At 40.3% G+C, this 15,810-nt stretch overlaps 1 protein-coding gene across 2 annotated transcripts in view; it reads right to left on the bottom strand.

Annotated features, from left to right (window-relative positions):
• Positions 1-15,810, bottom strand: part of SNTB2 (syntrophin beta 2) — a 116,469-nt gene that overhangs the window by 10,364 nt on the left and 90,295 nt on the right. For both annotated transcript variants that reach the window (XM_047711031.1, XM_047711030.1), the window contains 2 exons: positions 11,409-11,605; positions 181-365 (listed from right to left, as the gene is read on the bottom strand). In XM_047711031.1, coding sequence (XP_047566987.1) covers positions 181-365; positions 11,409-11,605 — 382 coding nt within the window. The remainder of the gene's footprint in view (positions 1-180; positions 366-11,408; positions 11,606-15,810) is intronic.

The raw sequence follows: 15,810 nt of genomic DNA on the forward strand, positions 1-15,810 counted from the left end.
ATACACACACACATACACGCAGGCCCCAAACCCAAACCCAATACATCTTGAAAACTGAAGAACAATTTCCTGACTCCAAATGGATGATACGTCCACAGTTTTCTATACAAAAGGTAAGACACAATGAGAAAGAAAGAAAATACCTTTTAGAGTAAACATGGTTTTCAGAAACACTCTTACCAGTTCTCCTTCAGGACCACCAAAATCCAGATACAGATTTCTAATGCCATCATCAGCAGACATTTTCAGCCTCTCAAAGGGGTAGCGGTACAATATGCTGCTGGAACCTCCATTCTCCTTGGAGATAGTGAACCCATTTTCATAATGGACAGTGAATCTTACTTCTTGGCCATTTATTGTGCAGCCTATTGAAGACATGCAAAAACCATCATTAATAAAGTTAGCACTTCAGTTTTCAAATGGAAAAGGATTCTTCTGACTTCAACAAAGGAAAAAAAAATCCATTCTTGAGAATGTGTGATATCTAACTTATTTGGAACACCCTCAAGTAAGTTTTGTTCTGGTTGCTTGAGTCAATATCTTGACAGAGATGAGAAAGAGATGACCATAACTCTCCATGACATTGGATCTGATTCAGTTTGATTCAGTGAGTATCAATTAAACACTTGTGCTGGGAGTAGGCTGTGCGTGGTACTAGAGAAGTGAGAGGCATGGTGCCCGCTCTCGAGAACTTTATAAATGAATAGGCATAAATGTGAAATTCCTAACTGTGCTGGGTAGAATGTACAGAACACGACTAAACACTAGCCTGAATAAGGCCAAAGTCAAGGAATAGTTTCCTGGAGGAGAAGGTACTTCAGAGAGGCCCTAAAGAATAGGTCAAACTGGATGGGCAGTGAGTAGAGAAAGGTTTCAAATGAGCAAGAAGAAAGAGCACCCAAAGGAGAGAAGGCAGAAATGCCTTTTAGGGGCAGTCACAGTGTTTGGTTTATATTTGGGAAGAGGATAATGATAATGTTTATTATCAAAGGTAAGAGCTATAGTTAGCAAAAGTCATACTGTCAGTCCGAAAGATAAAATTCAAAGGATTGATCTGTATTGATAGGAAAAAAACCCTTTTGATCATTAAGACTGACACATGCCTTTTCTCAAGACTGGTGAAGTTTCCGTTTCACTAACATCGGAGCACAGTTTTGTTATGTTAGTACAGAGGCTACAAGTGCAAGGCCCTCTGAGACCTGGGAATTCACACAGCCCTTTGAGAGATGTACTTCACATCACCTAAAGGATCAGAGTCTCGCTATGCTTGGTCACAAAAAGTACTTTCTAAACAAGCAAGTCCTCCTATCCAGACCCATCAGTGTATTCTTTCACTGCCCTTGCAGGGAATTAGTTAAGATAGCTCTGTGTTTAAGTAATAAGGAAAAAGAACAATAGACAAATATTGGCAGTGTCCCTTCTCAGCACTACTCAAAGAAGAGAATTTTGGCCCAAAGACTTTGAATTTTCATTATCCTCAGACAAAAACCCTTGGGGGAAAACATGGATAAAAGTAACTACCTGTAGAAAGTAATTCAATGCAATAATCTCAGAATAAATGGCTAAGGGTTGGAGGAAGAACAGATAGATCCTAATCAGGGCAACTAGGATACAGTTTTCAAGGGAATTTTATTCTATTAACATCCCTGAAGCTATAGTGCAGTCAAGGGTAGTGAGATTTGTTTGATGAGAAGAGGGGATCAGTTCTAGTCTAGAAAAGAGAAGCTCAAAGAACAAGGATTTGCTCAAGTTCTGGAAGCACTGGCTAGAGAAGGTGGGTGAGTATTTCTGCATGCAGGTGTGTCATTACTGGGGCAAGATCAGGTCACTGCAGCTAGCAAAGGCAAGCCATTAACCCCCTAAGAGCCTTCCATAAACGAAGTTGCCCAAAGATCTTGTTTAGGATTATTTCCTCCTAGGAGGGAAGAAAAGCAACACAAATGTAGTGGCTGTGTGTGTTACTTAAGAAAAAACAAGGGCCCCTAGGGGGCTCCATTGGTTAAGCATCTGCCTTCAGCTCAGGTCATGATGTCAGGGTTCCTGGGTCAGGTCCCATGTTGGGCTCCCTGCTCAGTGGGGAGTCTGCTTCTCCCTCCCGCTCTACCTCTCCCTCAACTTGTGCTCTCGCTCTCTCTCTGAAAGAAAAGAAAAGAAAAGAAAAGAAAAGAAAAGAATATTGTTTCTCATTATCTCAACCTTGAAGGGAAGAAATAAAGGTGACACTGAATATGTCTGGGTTTAGAAGTGAGTTTGTTTTCACTTAAAACTGTTAATTAATACCAGATACTTCTGAGAGTATGAATTTGCCATAGCAATGTTGTATCTAAAAGTCTTAGTTAAATGGTTTCTCCCCAAATGGTAAGTAAATATAGTTGAAGCAACGGTGACTAAGTACCTGGTACCTCTCATCCTCAGAGGGTGTCAGGAGTAGTGCACTGAAGAGCAAAAAGTCTCTGACTGTGATTTAACACGCACGCATGTGTATGTGTGTGTGTACGGCAACCAGCTGTGTAAGTGCCCCAATTCTGATGGGATAGGATCTGGGACTTATTAGTGAAGGTCGGGGTTACTCCAGGTGGCTTATTATAACCATCCTGATGTCCTGATTCAACTAAAATCCTTTTGTGGACTATAAATCCACTATGTACCTCAATTTATAGGTAAGTCAGTAAAAAATGTAATGTGCTGGGGCACCTGGGTGGTTCAGTAGGTTAAAGCCTCTGCCTTCGGCTCAGGTCATGATCCCAGCATCCTGGGATCGAGTCCCGCATCGGGCTCTCTGCTCGGCAGGGAGCCTGCTTCCTCCTCTCTCTGCCTGCCTCTCTGCCTACTTGTGATCTCTGTCAAATAAAAAAAAAAAAAAAAAAAAAAAAAGTGCTGATTTTGCTTAACAGGGCTGTTATCAGAAATATAAAAAGACAACAACAGCATTCAAGGACAATCACAGAACACAAATACTGAAGTTTAAAAGACAGAAAAAAACCACAGTTTTTGCAGTAATCAAGGGAGGAAGATAAACATTCAGCATCCAGCAGTGGGGGCTTTGTGTTCCTTTTGGAGGGTACGATGTGGGTTGATAGTGTTCAGAGATCAAGTTAGGGGAAGGAACTTCATGGGCCTGGACCCAGAATAATCAGAAAACATACATAAAGTTCAGCGGAGTTGTGAATTATATATTAGTTTGTTTGCTCATTAAATCATTTATTTTTTTAATTCTCTGCTCTCACAGGGCAGCAGGGATGACAGTTGGGTCATTACAAACAATCTACACTGTAGAAATCACTGTTTTGTTTTGTTCGTAAGATTTATTTATTTTAGAGACAGAGAGAGAGAGAGAGAGCAGGGTGAGGGGCAGAGGGAGAGGGAGACAAAGAATCCTGAGCAGACTCCCCCTGTTGAGTGTGAAGCCCAACATGGGGCTCAGTCTCAAGACCCCAAGATCATGACCTGAGCTGAAGGCAGAGGCTTAACCCACTGAGCCACCCAGGTGCCCCAATTCTGGGTAACCTTAAAAGGCTTAATTAGAGGTGCTAATTCTCTGGGGTTTAAGTAACAATAACAAGCATAACAATGGCCACTTTGCTGAGTGTATACTATATACCAGAATTAGTAAATCATGACATTTCAACTTATCTAAAAATCTAATAAACTTTCAGCATCTTTGGGGAAATTTTATTACCAAGTAATATGTAAAACAAACACCCTCATCTCTTCTCTAAGTTCATTTCATCTGTGAGACTTAATTCATAACCAACCCACCAACTGGAATAGGGGTCAAGGACAAGGTGGTGACCAGGGATGGGGTGAGAGGCAGTGGGTTGGGGGAGAGTGAGAACGCTTATGTGCGCACCAACCACCTAAAACCCAGAAATCTCCAGTTTACCACATGTACTCTCATCCAAGCTCAATCATTCTGAACGAAGTTCTCTGAGGAGAATCTCCCTGTATCATTAATAGTCTGCATTAGAATATTCTCCGACTTCATGTTTAAGGTTCAATTATTACACTCAAGTTTTTTTTCTATTTTTTTTTCCTTTTGAGAGAGAGTATGGGGACATGTAGTGGGGAGGGGCAGAGGTAGAGGGAGAGAGAGAGAGAATCTTAAGCAGACTCCAGCATGGAACCCATCATGGGTCTCGATCTCACAACCCTGAGATCGTGACCTGAGCTGAAATTATAGAGAGTCAGACACTCAGGGTACTTGGGGCTCAGTCAATTAAGTGTCTGCCTATGGTTCAGGGCCCTGGGATCGAGCCCTGTGTTGGGCTCCCTGCTCAGAAGGAAGTCTTCTTCTCACTCTCCCTCCGCCCCTCCTCCCAACTCATGCACGCTCTTTCTCTCTCAAATAAATAAAATCTTTTTAAAAAGTCAGATTAGCAACCGACGGAGCACCCAGGAGCCCCTCAACATTTCCCTTTAAACTGGATGTCCCCCATTAATATTTTTAGATGTTCAAATCTCTCATTATCAGAAGAAATGCCATTACTCAATCCTCAGCTTCCCTTTTTCTTTCTCTCTACCTCTTTATTTAAAGATTTTATTTATTTGACACAGAGAGAGAAACAGCGAGAGAGGGAACAAGCAGGGGGAGTTGGGGAGGGAGAAGCAGGCTTCCTGCTGAGCAGGGGGCCCATGATACAGAGTTCGATCCCAGGACCCTGGGACCATGACATGAGCCTAAGGCAGATGCTTAACGACTGAGCCACCCAGGCGCCCCCCACCCCTCTCTTTTTAAAAAGATTTTATTTTTAAGTACTCTCTACATGCAACATGCAGCTTGAACTTATAACCCCAAGATCAGGAGTTAATCTCTACCAACTGAGCTCTACTGACTGAAGCAGCCAGGAGCCCCGCTTTCTCTTCTTAAACGGATCGTCTTTAGTCAGTTTATCCGTGTTTCACTGTGTTTCACTTTCCATTCAATCCTCAGTCCTTTTTGGTCTGCCAAAGCCATCACACCACTGAGCATCTTTTCTGAAGGGCACCAATAATTATCTCCATGTTGCTGAATCCAACCAGCTTCCTTAGCTCTTGTCTTGATACTTGTAAGTACTCACTGTCAGCTATCTACCCAGTTTCTATTTCTCCATTCTTCCTTTACAGCCAAACCCTATTTTTAAAAAAGATTTTTATTTATTTATTTGACAGACCAAGATCACAAGTAGGCAGAGAGGCAGGCAGAGAGAGAGAGGAGGAAGCAGGCTCCCTCCAGAGCAGAGAGACCAATGTGGGGCTCAATCCCAGGACCCCGAGATCATGACCTGAGCCAAAGACAGAGGCTTTAACCCACTGATCCACCCAGGTGCCCCCCAAACCCTATTTTTATTCAAGTTTCTACACTTTTTCCTCATGTGTTACAAAGAAGGGTGATCTCAACTTCAAGGGTAGACAGCCTCTGAGCCAATCAGTGCACAGCTTTCCTCTGGTAACTGTTGTTGGTCCAAAGTATACACATGAACCAAATCGGCTCAATCAGATTGCAAAGAAATACAATTGGGAAGGAAAGACCACCCCTCACCTTCTATTCTTTTTTTTTTTTTTTTTTAAGCTTTTATTTATTGGGGTGCCTGGGTGGCTCAGTCATTAACTGTCTGCCTTCGGCTCAGGTCATGATCTCAGGGTCCTGGGTTCAAGCCCCGCATTGGGCTCCCTTTTTGGCAGGAAGCCTGCTTCTCCTTCTCCCATTCCCTCTGCTTGTGTTCCCTCTCTCGCTGTGTTTTTCTCTGTCAAATAAATAAAATCTTTTAGAGAAAAGATTTATTATTTATTTATTTATTTATTATTTGTTAGAGAGAGAGAGAGAGAGCACAAGCAAGGAGAGTGGCAGGCAGAGGGCGAAGCAGGCTCCCAGCTGAGCAGGGAGCCCAACTTGGGGCTTGATTCCAGGACCCCGAGATCATGACCTGAGCAGAAGGCAGATGCTTAACCAACTGACCCACCAGGTATCCCCTCACCTTTTATTCTTACTCTTTCTTCTATGTAGATAATACATTTCTTTAATGTTTAATCTAGTTTTAGAGGGGATTTTCTGTTAATTTCAGCCTAAACCATCCTAACTGATACATTTAGCCCTACTGACCATTCTTTTCCTTCTTCCTATGGTTTGCATGAAGCTAATGGTTCCCACCAGCCTTAGTTTTCCTTTGCGTGCTCTGACTACTATCTCACAATCTGCTAAGTTGGGGAGACACTGGCTTTTTCAAACTATGGGATACTGCATACAATGATACATGTTAAAGATAACTTTCCAAGCAGCTTTCCAGTAGTAAAAAAATTTAATAAAGCCAAGAGGAAAAAACGCTCATTAATAAATTTATTATGTTATACCAAAATAATTGCTGGTAAATACATCCTATCGTTTCTACTTTGTGTCTTTTTATTTTATTTTTTTATTTTTTAATTTTTCTTTACTTTGCATCTTTTTAAAATGAGAGACTACTGGAGATTAGCAGTGTATCCTGAAGGACAACTATCCTAACATCAAAGAAATGCTCTGCTGCAAATCTTGTTTCTGCTGTTCTGCGGCCATTTACTCGGTATGAGGGGTCTGGAGGGCTGCAATATTTCCTGTAAGTCCTTTCCTTCAGTAGCTGCAGGACTGAGCCACCTTGCGCTCCTCTGGGTCTTCCAGAAAAATCCAGAAGGTAATGGGCTTTGTGGGTTCAACCTGGCCTGATTGCCCAGGACTCTCTTGGAGAAAGGCTGAAGCAATATTATCTGTTCCTGCACATGAAAAATGCCAGCCAAATCAATGGGTTGATCATACCCAGGCTTACAAAGAACATGACACTATGTTCCTTTCTTATAGCTATTTGGTCAAAGGCATGAAGTAGGTCTTATTTATTTTTATTTCTCCCATTACAAAGCACAGCACTCTGTAAGTAAAAAAACACTCAATAAATATTTGTTGATTTAATGAATTAAGAGAAAATGATACTGTATATGTCCTCTAGGAGTTTAATCTGCGCATAAGAATGAGTCATTTGGGGGGGGAAATCAGGGGCTTAAGGCACTGGTTTTGGAGTCAGAAAAGACCCAATTCAAGCCCTCACAACATTAATCCCAGTTCTTTCATCTTAAAAATACAGGCTTATGGGGTGCCTGGGTGGTTCAGTGGGTTAAGCCTCTCCTTTCGGCTCAGGTCATGATCTCAGGGTCCTAGGATGGAGCCCCGAATCTGGCTCTCTGCTCAGCAGGGAGCCTGCTTCCGCTTTTCTCTCTCTGCCTGCCTCTCTGCCTACTTGTGATCACTGTCTGTCAAACAAATAAATAAAATCTTAAAAAAAAAATAGAGGCTTAGAAGTGTGTGTGTTATGGTCAGAGGAAACATACATTCAATTTATGACTTATAACAACCTGGTAAGTACTCATTATTCCTCTGCTTCTGTCCTTTCAACTTCAAAGGCAGGGGCTATGCCTACTCTATTTTAGTATAGCCAATACAAGTACAGAGTATACACTCAATCCATATTTGCCCAGTAGCTGAATAAAAATTCAAGAGAATTTTACAAAATTGAGAACACGGTAAAAACAACTCTTTCGTTATATATGCTAACAACATAAACACTTCAAAATGCTCATTTTTCTTCTCCTTTTGGAGATTTTCTACATCTTTACTAAAGCAAATCCTTCTGTATCTACTACTACTTAGCCTTTATAACACAAAAACTATAGAAATGCAAAGAACTCCATAAAGTTCTTTGATTTAAAAATTGTAAAGTTTGGGTAACTGGTATGATGAAATTAGCCTTTAAAAGAAAATTTATTAAAGTTCAAACAAATATATACATATATGTATTTTCATACTTTGAATTCCTATAACAAATGGAAGATGGTTTTAAATATATCAAAGAATTAACTGTATTTTCTGCTTAGTGATCTTGAGGTTCATATTTGCTAAAAGGAAAAAGTCCTATGTTCTGGAAGGATCATATACCAATTCTACTGTAACCTAACAAAGGTTTAAAATTAAATGAACATTATACAGATGCTTGGGTGGCTCAGTGGGTTAATGTCTGCCTTTGGCTCAGGTCATGATCGCAAGGTCCTGGGATTGAGTTCTGCATTGGGCTCCTTGCTCAGCAGGGAGCCTGCATCTCCCTCTGCTTGCCTCTCTCCCTCATTCTCTCTCTCTGACAAGTAAATAAACAAAATCTTTTTTTTTTAAAGATTTTATTTATTTATTTGACAGACAGAGATCACAAGTAGGCAGAGAGGCAGGCAGAGAAAGAGGAGGAAGCAGGCTCCCCGCTGAGTAGAGAGCCCGATGTGGGGCTCAATCCCAGGACTCTGGGATCATGACCTGAGCCGAAGGCAGAGGCTTTAATCCACTGAGCCACCCAGGTACCCCATAAATCTTTAAAGATAAATAAATAAAACTAAATGAAACATTATTAAGTTCATGTGTTGCGCTCACTAGCAAAATCTTAAAGGTAGTTACTGAAATTTTTCTAAATGAGTATACTATACAAAGAAATAAATGAGTAAACCATAGCCAATACACATAAGAGACAAAGAAACAGAGCTTAAATTTATGATTTCTTCTTGTCAATGTTCTGATGTTCTTTAGGCCACAGATACCTGAATAGGTAGTACAATGTGCCATAATTATAGTTTTAAATAAACCTTTCTGAATCTCCCAACAATAACACCAAGTGATAACATGCATCTGCAGGACATGCTTATGTATGTACGTTTGTATACGCAAATGAGGATGTGCACATTAAGCACACACATATTAAGACACAGATCAGGTGTATCACACACACACACACACACACAAATGCATTTTAAAGGAATTCTGGCTCTTATCAAAGCAGTTTACTTTCAGCCACTTTAGGACATGTGGCACAGTTCTAAATACAGAGTAAGTGATTAGTAAGTATATCAGTTGACCTGAATTGTGGAAATGAAAGTATTACCAAGGTAATATTAAAATACAGCTGTAAGTGGGAATAAAAAGGCTCAAAATTACCAGAAAATAAAGTATAAGGACCCAACCAATCTTTATTCTTTCTCCCGTCAAGCCATCTATATTTAAACAACCGTGAGCCGGGGACTGGACAGATTATTGTTTCCAGCCAGAAGTTTAGCTGCCAGACACCAGAGCAATAGGAAAGTGAAAAATGTTAAAAATCTAAAATGCATTCTTTGTTTTGGGAAACACATCTCTCTGGATTCTTTTTTTTTTTTTTTTAAGATTTCATCTATTTATTTGAGTGAGAGAGCGAGCATGAGCAAGGGGGATGGGCAGAGGGAGAAGTAGACTCTCCGCTGAGCAGGGAGCCTGATGCAGGGCTCAATCCCAGGACGTTGGGATCATGACTTGGGCCGAACACAGACGCTTAACCATCTGAGCCATCCAGGTGCCCTTCTCTCCGGATTCTTAAAGACGATATGGTGATCTCAGATGTCAGTAAAGGGCCTAATGAATGTTCTTGGGATCCCCAAAGGAACAGAAAGCACTATAGACCATCACATTGAGGACACAACCCAGAAAGCACATTCTGTGCCCAAGACTAAAACCAGAGCCCTGAAGCCCTTAATGTGGTCACCAACCACTCTATAGTGAAAATGGGTGGGAAACACAAAGATGAGAAAGTGTGGATATGGTGGCTTTAGTTGAAATCCAAGGTGGGGTCTTACTAGTCACTGGTGTCACTACCTGAATCATCACTGTGGTTGTTAGGAAAATATCAACCAATTACTAATGAGTTGAAGAATTATGTCATTTTGACAACATTTAAAAAACTCTCCCTCTGCCAGTGTTAGAAGATGACCCATGGAATTGTTACCTATGCAGTTCTAAAGCCATGGAGATCTCTCACTTTCCAAAAGCAATGGAAAGAAAGATAAATTACAAGACATTCTTCCCTTTAAACTTTTCTCTTTTTATAAAATTCTATAAAACTGTTTATAAAATAAAATACATAGAAAACAGGAGCAAAATTAAGTAAACTGTATTGGAACCAAGATAATCAAATTAGTGTTACCTGGATGGTTCCGTCGATTAAGCATTTGCCTTCGGCTCAGGTCATAATCCCGGAGTCCCAGGATAGAGCCCCGCATCAGGCTCCCGGCTCAGTGGAGAGTCTGCTTCTCCCTCTGACCCTTCCCCCTTTCATGTTTTCTCTCACTCTCTCTCAAATAAATAAAATATTTTTAAAAAGAGCAAATTAATTCATACCATATTAGAAACTATATATCTTCATTTTGACTATTCTTTGTTCTTGTTAAAATGGAAAACAATCTGGAAATACCTACACATGTACATACATATATATACAAATGAAGCCATAAGGACTAGCCACAAGAGGGCGCTTCAACAAAGAAAAGACACCACCAGGCTTCTCTCCTTTAGATGCTTATTTCAAAATTTGAAGACAAACTCCTACTCAAAATTCCTTATTTTTCTATAGCCATAAGCCTTGTCATATGCCCATATTTTAAGGGTGTCTATCCATATCTTAGACTAAATCTTCTGAACAGAAGGTTAGTGCATCTAGTACTTAGTAAATCAGTCCTTACGCTCTCATATACAGATTAAAACAATGAACACCAAAACTGCCACGTTGTACAGAGGGTGTTATAAAGGAGCCATATATAAGGTTTAGGGAAACTTTACTACTGAAACAGAAGAACTAGGTTTCTTCCATCAAGATCATTTTATGCTGCCATATTTTAGAATATTTTTGAGTCTGGCCCATACGATAATGGTTTTTACTTTATTATTTTTTTTAAGATTTTGTTTTAAATATTTTATTTATTCATTTGACAGAGAGAGAGAGAACATAAGCAAGGGTGTGGAAGACAGAGGGAGAGGGAGAAGCAAACTCCCTGCTGAGCAGGGTCCTGATGCGGGACATGATCCCAGAACCCTGGGATCATGACCTGAGTGGAAGGCAGATGCTCAACCCATGCGCCCCTTTTAATTAAGATTTATTTATTCATTTGAGAGAGAGAGAGAGCACGAGTGGGAGGGGCAGAGGGAGAAGGAGAAGGAAAGGGAGAATCCCAAGTAGGCTCCACACCCAGTGCAGAGCCCAACGTGGGGCTCAATCTCTGGACCCTGAGATTATGACCTGAGCTGAAATTACGAGTTGGACACTCAACCAACTGAGCCACCCAGACGTCCCTGGTTTTTACTTTATTTTTATTTTATTTTATTTATTTATTTGACAGACAGAGATCACAAGTAGAGGCAGGCAGAGAGAGCGGGGGAAGCAAGCTCCCTGCTGGGCAGAGAGCCCAATGCGGGGCTCGATCCCAGGACCCTGGGATCATGACCTGAGCTGAAGGCAGAGGCTTTAACCCACTGAGCCACCCAGGCACTCCCCTGGTTTTTACTTTAAACAAAGTATAACATTTCCATGTAATTACTATTAGAAATGGTGTGTCAGGATCTATACCTAGAGAGACTTCCTTAAGTAGCTCAGCAGCAGCATGGCAACCCTGAACAAGTATCCTGGTCCAGGTCGACAGATCCCGATGTGTCTCCACCCTGAAGAGATGCATCTCAATGCCCTGCCGAGAGCCTGTTCTGGTAGCAAACGTGAGGTCAGATCCAAGTGAGGGTGATCGACATCCGGAGCCAGAATGAACCAACCTAGGACCACAAAGAGGGCAAAGATCAAAAGTAATTAATATAGCAGTATAAGAAAATGTCAGCAATTTATGCTGATAAATAAGCAGAAAGTTATAAAAGCCACCTGCAGTTTTGGAAAAGTATATTTCAAAACAATATTATAGCCTTTGAAGTATATACCATTCTGTTTTCCCATAAAATGACCCCTCAAGTCACAGGCAGAACACTGGGCTGGATGAGCTAAGGCCCAATATTCCATTCCTTTTTATGCTCTGAAAAGGCTGCACAGGTCAAAGAAAGGTTCAGTTTTGACTAGGACGTGTTAAGCCCCCACATACAAACAGCCTCCCCTCTTATCAACATCGCTCACTAGATAGTACTTTATTTTTTCCGACCAAGAATGAACCTACACTGACACATCATAATCACTCAAAGTCCATAGATTACTTTAGGGGTCACTCTTGGTGTTGTGAATTCTATAGGTCTGGACAAATGTGTAACAACATATATCCGTCATTATAATATACAGAGTATTTTCAATGCCCTAAAAATTCTCTTTGCTCTGCTTATTCATCCCCTCCCCCTCCTCCTGTCAACCATTTATCTGTATTCCTTTTACTTCCTTTTCTTAACTTACTGCATTAGCAAGAATTGCTTGTATGATGTTGAAAAGGAATGGCAAGAGGGGACAGGACATCCTTGCCTTGTTCCTGATCATAATGGGAAAACTCTGTGTTTCTCATTATTAAGCATATTAGCTACAGATTTTTTTGTAGACAGTTTTTATCAAGTTGAGAATATTCCCCTCTATTCCTACTTTTCTTTTTTTAAAATCAGAAATGGGTATTGGATTTTGTCAAATGACTTTCCTGCATCTCTTGATAGATTCATATGACTTTTCTTGTTTAGCTTCTTTTTTTTTTTTTAAGATTTTATTTATTTGATGGACAGAGATCACAAGTAGGCAGAGAGGCAGGCAGAGAGGGGGGGTGGGAAGAAGGCTCCCTGCTGAGCAGAGAGCCCAAAGTGGGATCATGACCTGGGCTGAAGGCAGAGGCTTTAACCCACTGAGCCACCCAGGTGCCCCTCTTGTTTAGCTTCTTGATGGGATGGATGACATTAACTGATTTTAGAATACTGAACCAGCCTTACATATCTGGGATAAATCCCACTTGGTCATGATACATAATTATTTTTATACTTTTTTGGATTTGATTTGCTAATACTTGTTGAGGACTTTTATATTTATATTCATGAGAGATATTGGTCTACATTTTCTTTTTTTTTTTTTAAAGATTTTATTTATTTATTTGACAGACAGAGATCACAAGTAGGCAGAGAGATAGGCAGAGAGAGAGGAAGGGAAGCAGGCTCCCAGCTGAGCAGAGAGCCCGATGTGGGGCTTGATCCCAGGACCCTGGGATCATGACCTGAGCCGAAGGCAGAGGCTTTAGCCCGCTGAGCCACCCAGGCGCCCCTAGTCTACATTTTCTTATAAGGTCTTCGTCTGGTGTTGGTATTAGGGTAATGCTAGCCTCACAGAATGAGAAAGTATTCCCGCTGCTTCTGCCCTCTGAAAGAGATTGTGGGGAATTTCTTCCTTAAATGTTTGGTAGAATTCACCAATGAACCCATCAGGCCTGGTGTTTTCTTTTGGAAGACCTTACACTTTCCACAAAAATTAATTCAAAAGGGACCTTAGACCTAAATGTAAAATGCAAAAGTATAAACTTGCAGAAGACATTTTAAGAGAAAACCTAGGTAATCTAAAAAGATACAACACAAAAGGGGTGCCTGGGTGGCTCAGTGGGTTGGGCCGCTGCCTTCGGCTCAGGTCATGATCCCAGGTCCTGGGTTCGAGCCCCGCATCGGGCTTTCTGCTCAGCGAGGAGCCTGCTTCCTCCTCTCTCTCTGCCTGCCTCTCTGCCTACTTGTGATTTCTCTCTGTCAAATAAATAAATAAAATCTTTAAAAAAAAAAAAAGATACAACACAAAAAAGTGTGATCCATGAAAAAAAAAATCGGTAAGTTTTAAGTTAAAAACTTCTGCTTTTTGAAAGACACTGTTAAAAGAATGAAAAGACAAGCCACGGAGTAGGAGAAAATATATGAAAAGCACATATCTGATAAAGGACTAATATCTAAAATATACAAAGAACTCTTAAAACTCAACAATAAGGAAACAAAAACCCAGTTAAAAAATGGGGAAAAGACTCATTTCTTAGTATATAGCCAAAAGAATTGAAATTAGATTATTGAGATATTTTACATCTATGTTCATTGCAGCATTATCCACAATAGCCAAGAGGTGAAAGCAACTTAAACGTCCACTGACAGAATGAATGACTGAAGAAAAAGTGGTATATACAGGGGCGGCTGGGTGGCTCAGTGGGTTAAGCCGCTGCCTTCGGCTCAGGTCATGATCTCAGGGTCCTGGGATCGAGCCCCGCATCGGGCTCTCTGCTCAGCAGGGAGCCTGCTTCCTCCTCTCTCTGCCTGCCTCTCTGCCTGCTTGTGATCTCTCTGTCAAATAAATAAATAAAATCTTTAAAAAAAATTAAAAAAAAAAGTGGTATATACATACAAAAAATTATTACTCAGTCTTAAAAAGAAGGAAATCGGGCGCCTGGATGGCTCACTGGGTTAAAGCCTCTGCCTTCGGCTCCGGTCATGATCTCAGGGTCCTGGGATCGAGCCCCATATTGGGCTCTCTGCTCAGCGGGGAGCCTGCTTCCCGCTCTGTCTCTGCCTGCCTCTCTTCCTACTTGTGATCTCTGTCTGTCAAATAAATAAATAAAATCTTTAAAAAAAAAAAAGGAAGGAAATCCTGTCATACACGCCAACACACATGAACCTTTTAGACATTATACTAAGTGAAATAAACCAGTCACAAAAAGACAAATATTGCCTGACTCTACTAATATTAGGTACCTATAGACCAACTCTTAGAAACAGAAGGTAGAATGGAGAGTTGAAGGCAGTAAGTCAGAACAGCAACTATGAATCTCAGGGTTTCAAATGAAATGCTTACATGAACACTTCATCTAACTCTTTATTAGGGACCATTTTTCATCTAACTCTTTATATAGGGACCATTATTTCTGATAAATGTTGTACCTGGGGATTTTGCAAGTCCAGTCTGCTCTAAAAGTTTTTATTTTTAGGCTGTACAAATTATGATAAGAATGAGACGTAACTGGGGTGTCTGTCAGTAGACATGAGACTCAACCTCAGGGATGTGAGTTCGAGTCCCATGTTGGGTGGAAAGATTACTTAAAAAATAAAACCTTTTTTTTTTAAGATTTTATTTATTTATTTGACAGAGAGTGAGCAAGAAAAAGAGCACAAGCAGGGAGAGCTGCAAGCAGATGGAAAGGAAGAAGCAGGCTCTCTACCGAGCAAGGAGGCCAATGTGAGTAATTCAGTTGGCTAAGTGACACTTGATTTCAGCTCAGGTCATGATCTCAGGGTGATGAGATGGGGCCCCACTTTGGGTTCCATGCTGGGCATGAAGCCTGCTTAAGAGTCTTTCTCTCCCTCTGCCCCTTCCCACTTAAAAAAAAAAAAATCAATGTATTGATTATATATAGTAGGAGTGAACAATCTATAAAGGAAATTAAGAAAAAAAATCCATTTATAATAGATCAAAATGAAAAATACTTAGGAATAAATTTAGCAAAAGAAGTATAAAACTTATACTCAGAAAACTCTAAAACATTCCTGAAAGAATTTAGAGACCTAAATAAATAGATACCCTTTATCATGGACCAGAAGACTATATTTTTAAGATGGCAATATTCCCTAAATTGATCTACAGATTCAAGGCAACCTCTATGAAATTTCATCTTTTTTTTTTCAGAAATGGATAAGCTAATCCTAACATCCATATGAAAATGCAAGGAACTCATAATCACCAAAATAATTTTGAAAAAGAACAAAACTGGAGGATTCACTCTTCTGATTTCAAAACTTACCACCAAGGTATTAAACTGACAGTTCAGAAAAAACAAAACAAAACAAAACAAAAAACACCCTCAGTTATGAAGTCTCTTCCATTAAAGAGACTTCAATGGAGAAAGAACAGTCTATTTAACAAATGGTACTGTGATAACTGAATATTCCCAAGCAAAAGAATGATGTGATGTTTGACCACTATTTCACACTACAGAAAAACTGACCCTATATGGATAAAAGAATGAGTATGAGAGCTAAAACTACAAAACTTT

The sequence above is a fragment of the Lutra lutra genome, chromosome 17, assembly GCF_902655055.1.
Source record: "Lutra lutra chromosome 17, mLutLut1.2, whole genome shotgun sequence".
Classification (NCBI taxonomy): domain Eukaryota; kingdom Metazoa; phylum Chordata; class Mammalia; order Carnivora; family Mustelidae; genus Lutra; species Lutra lutra.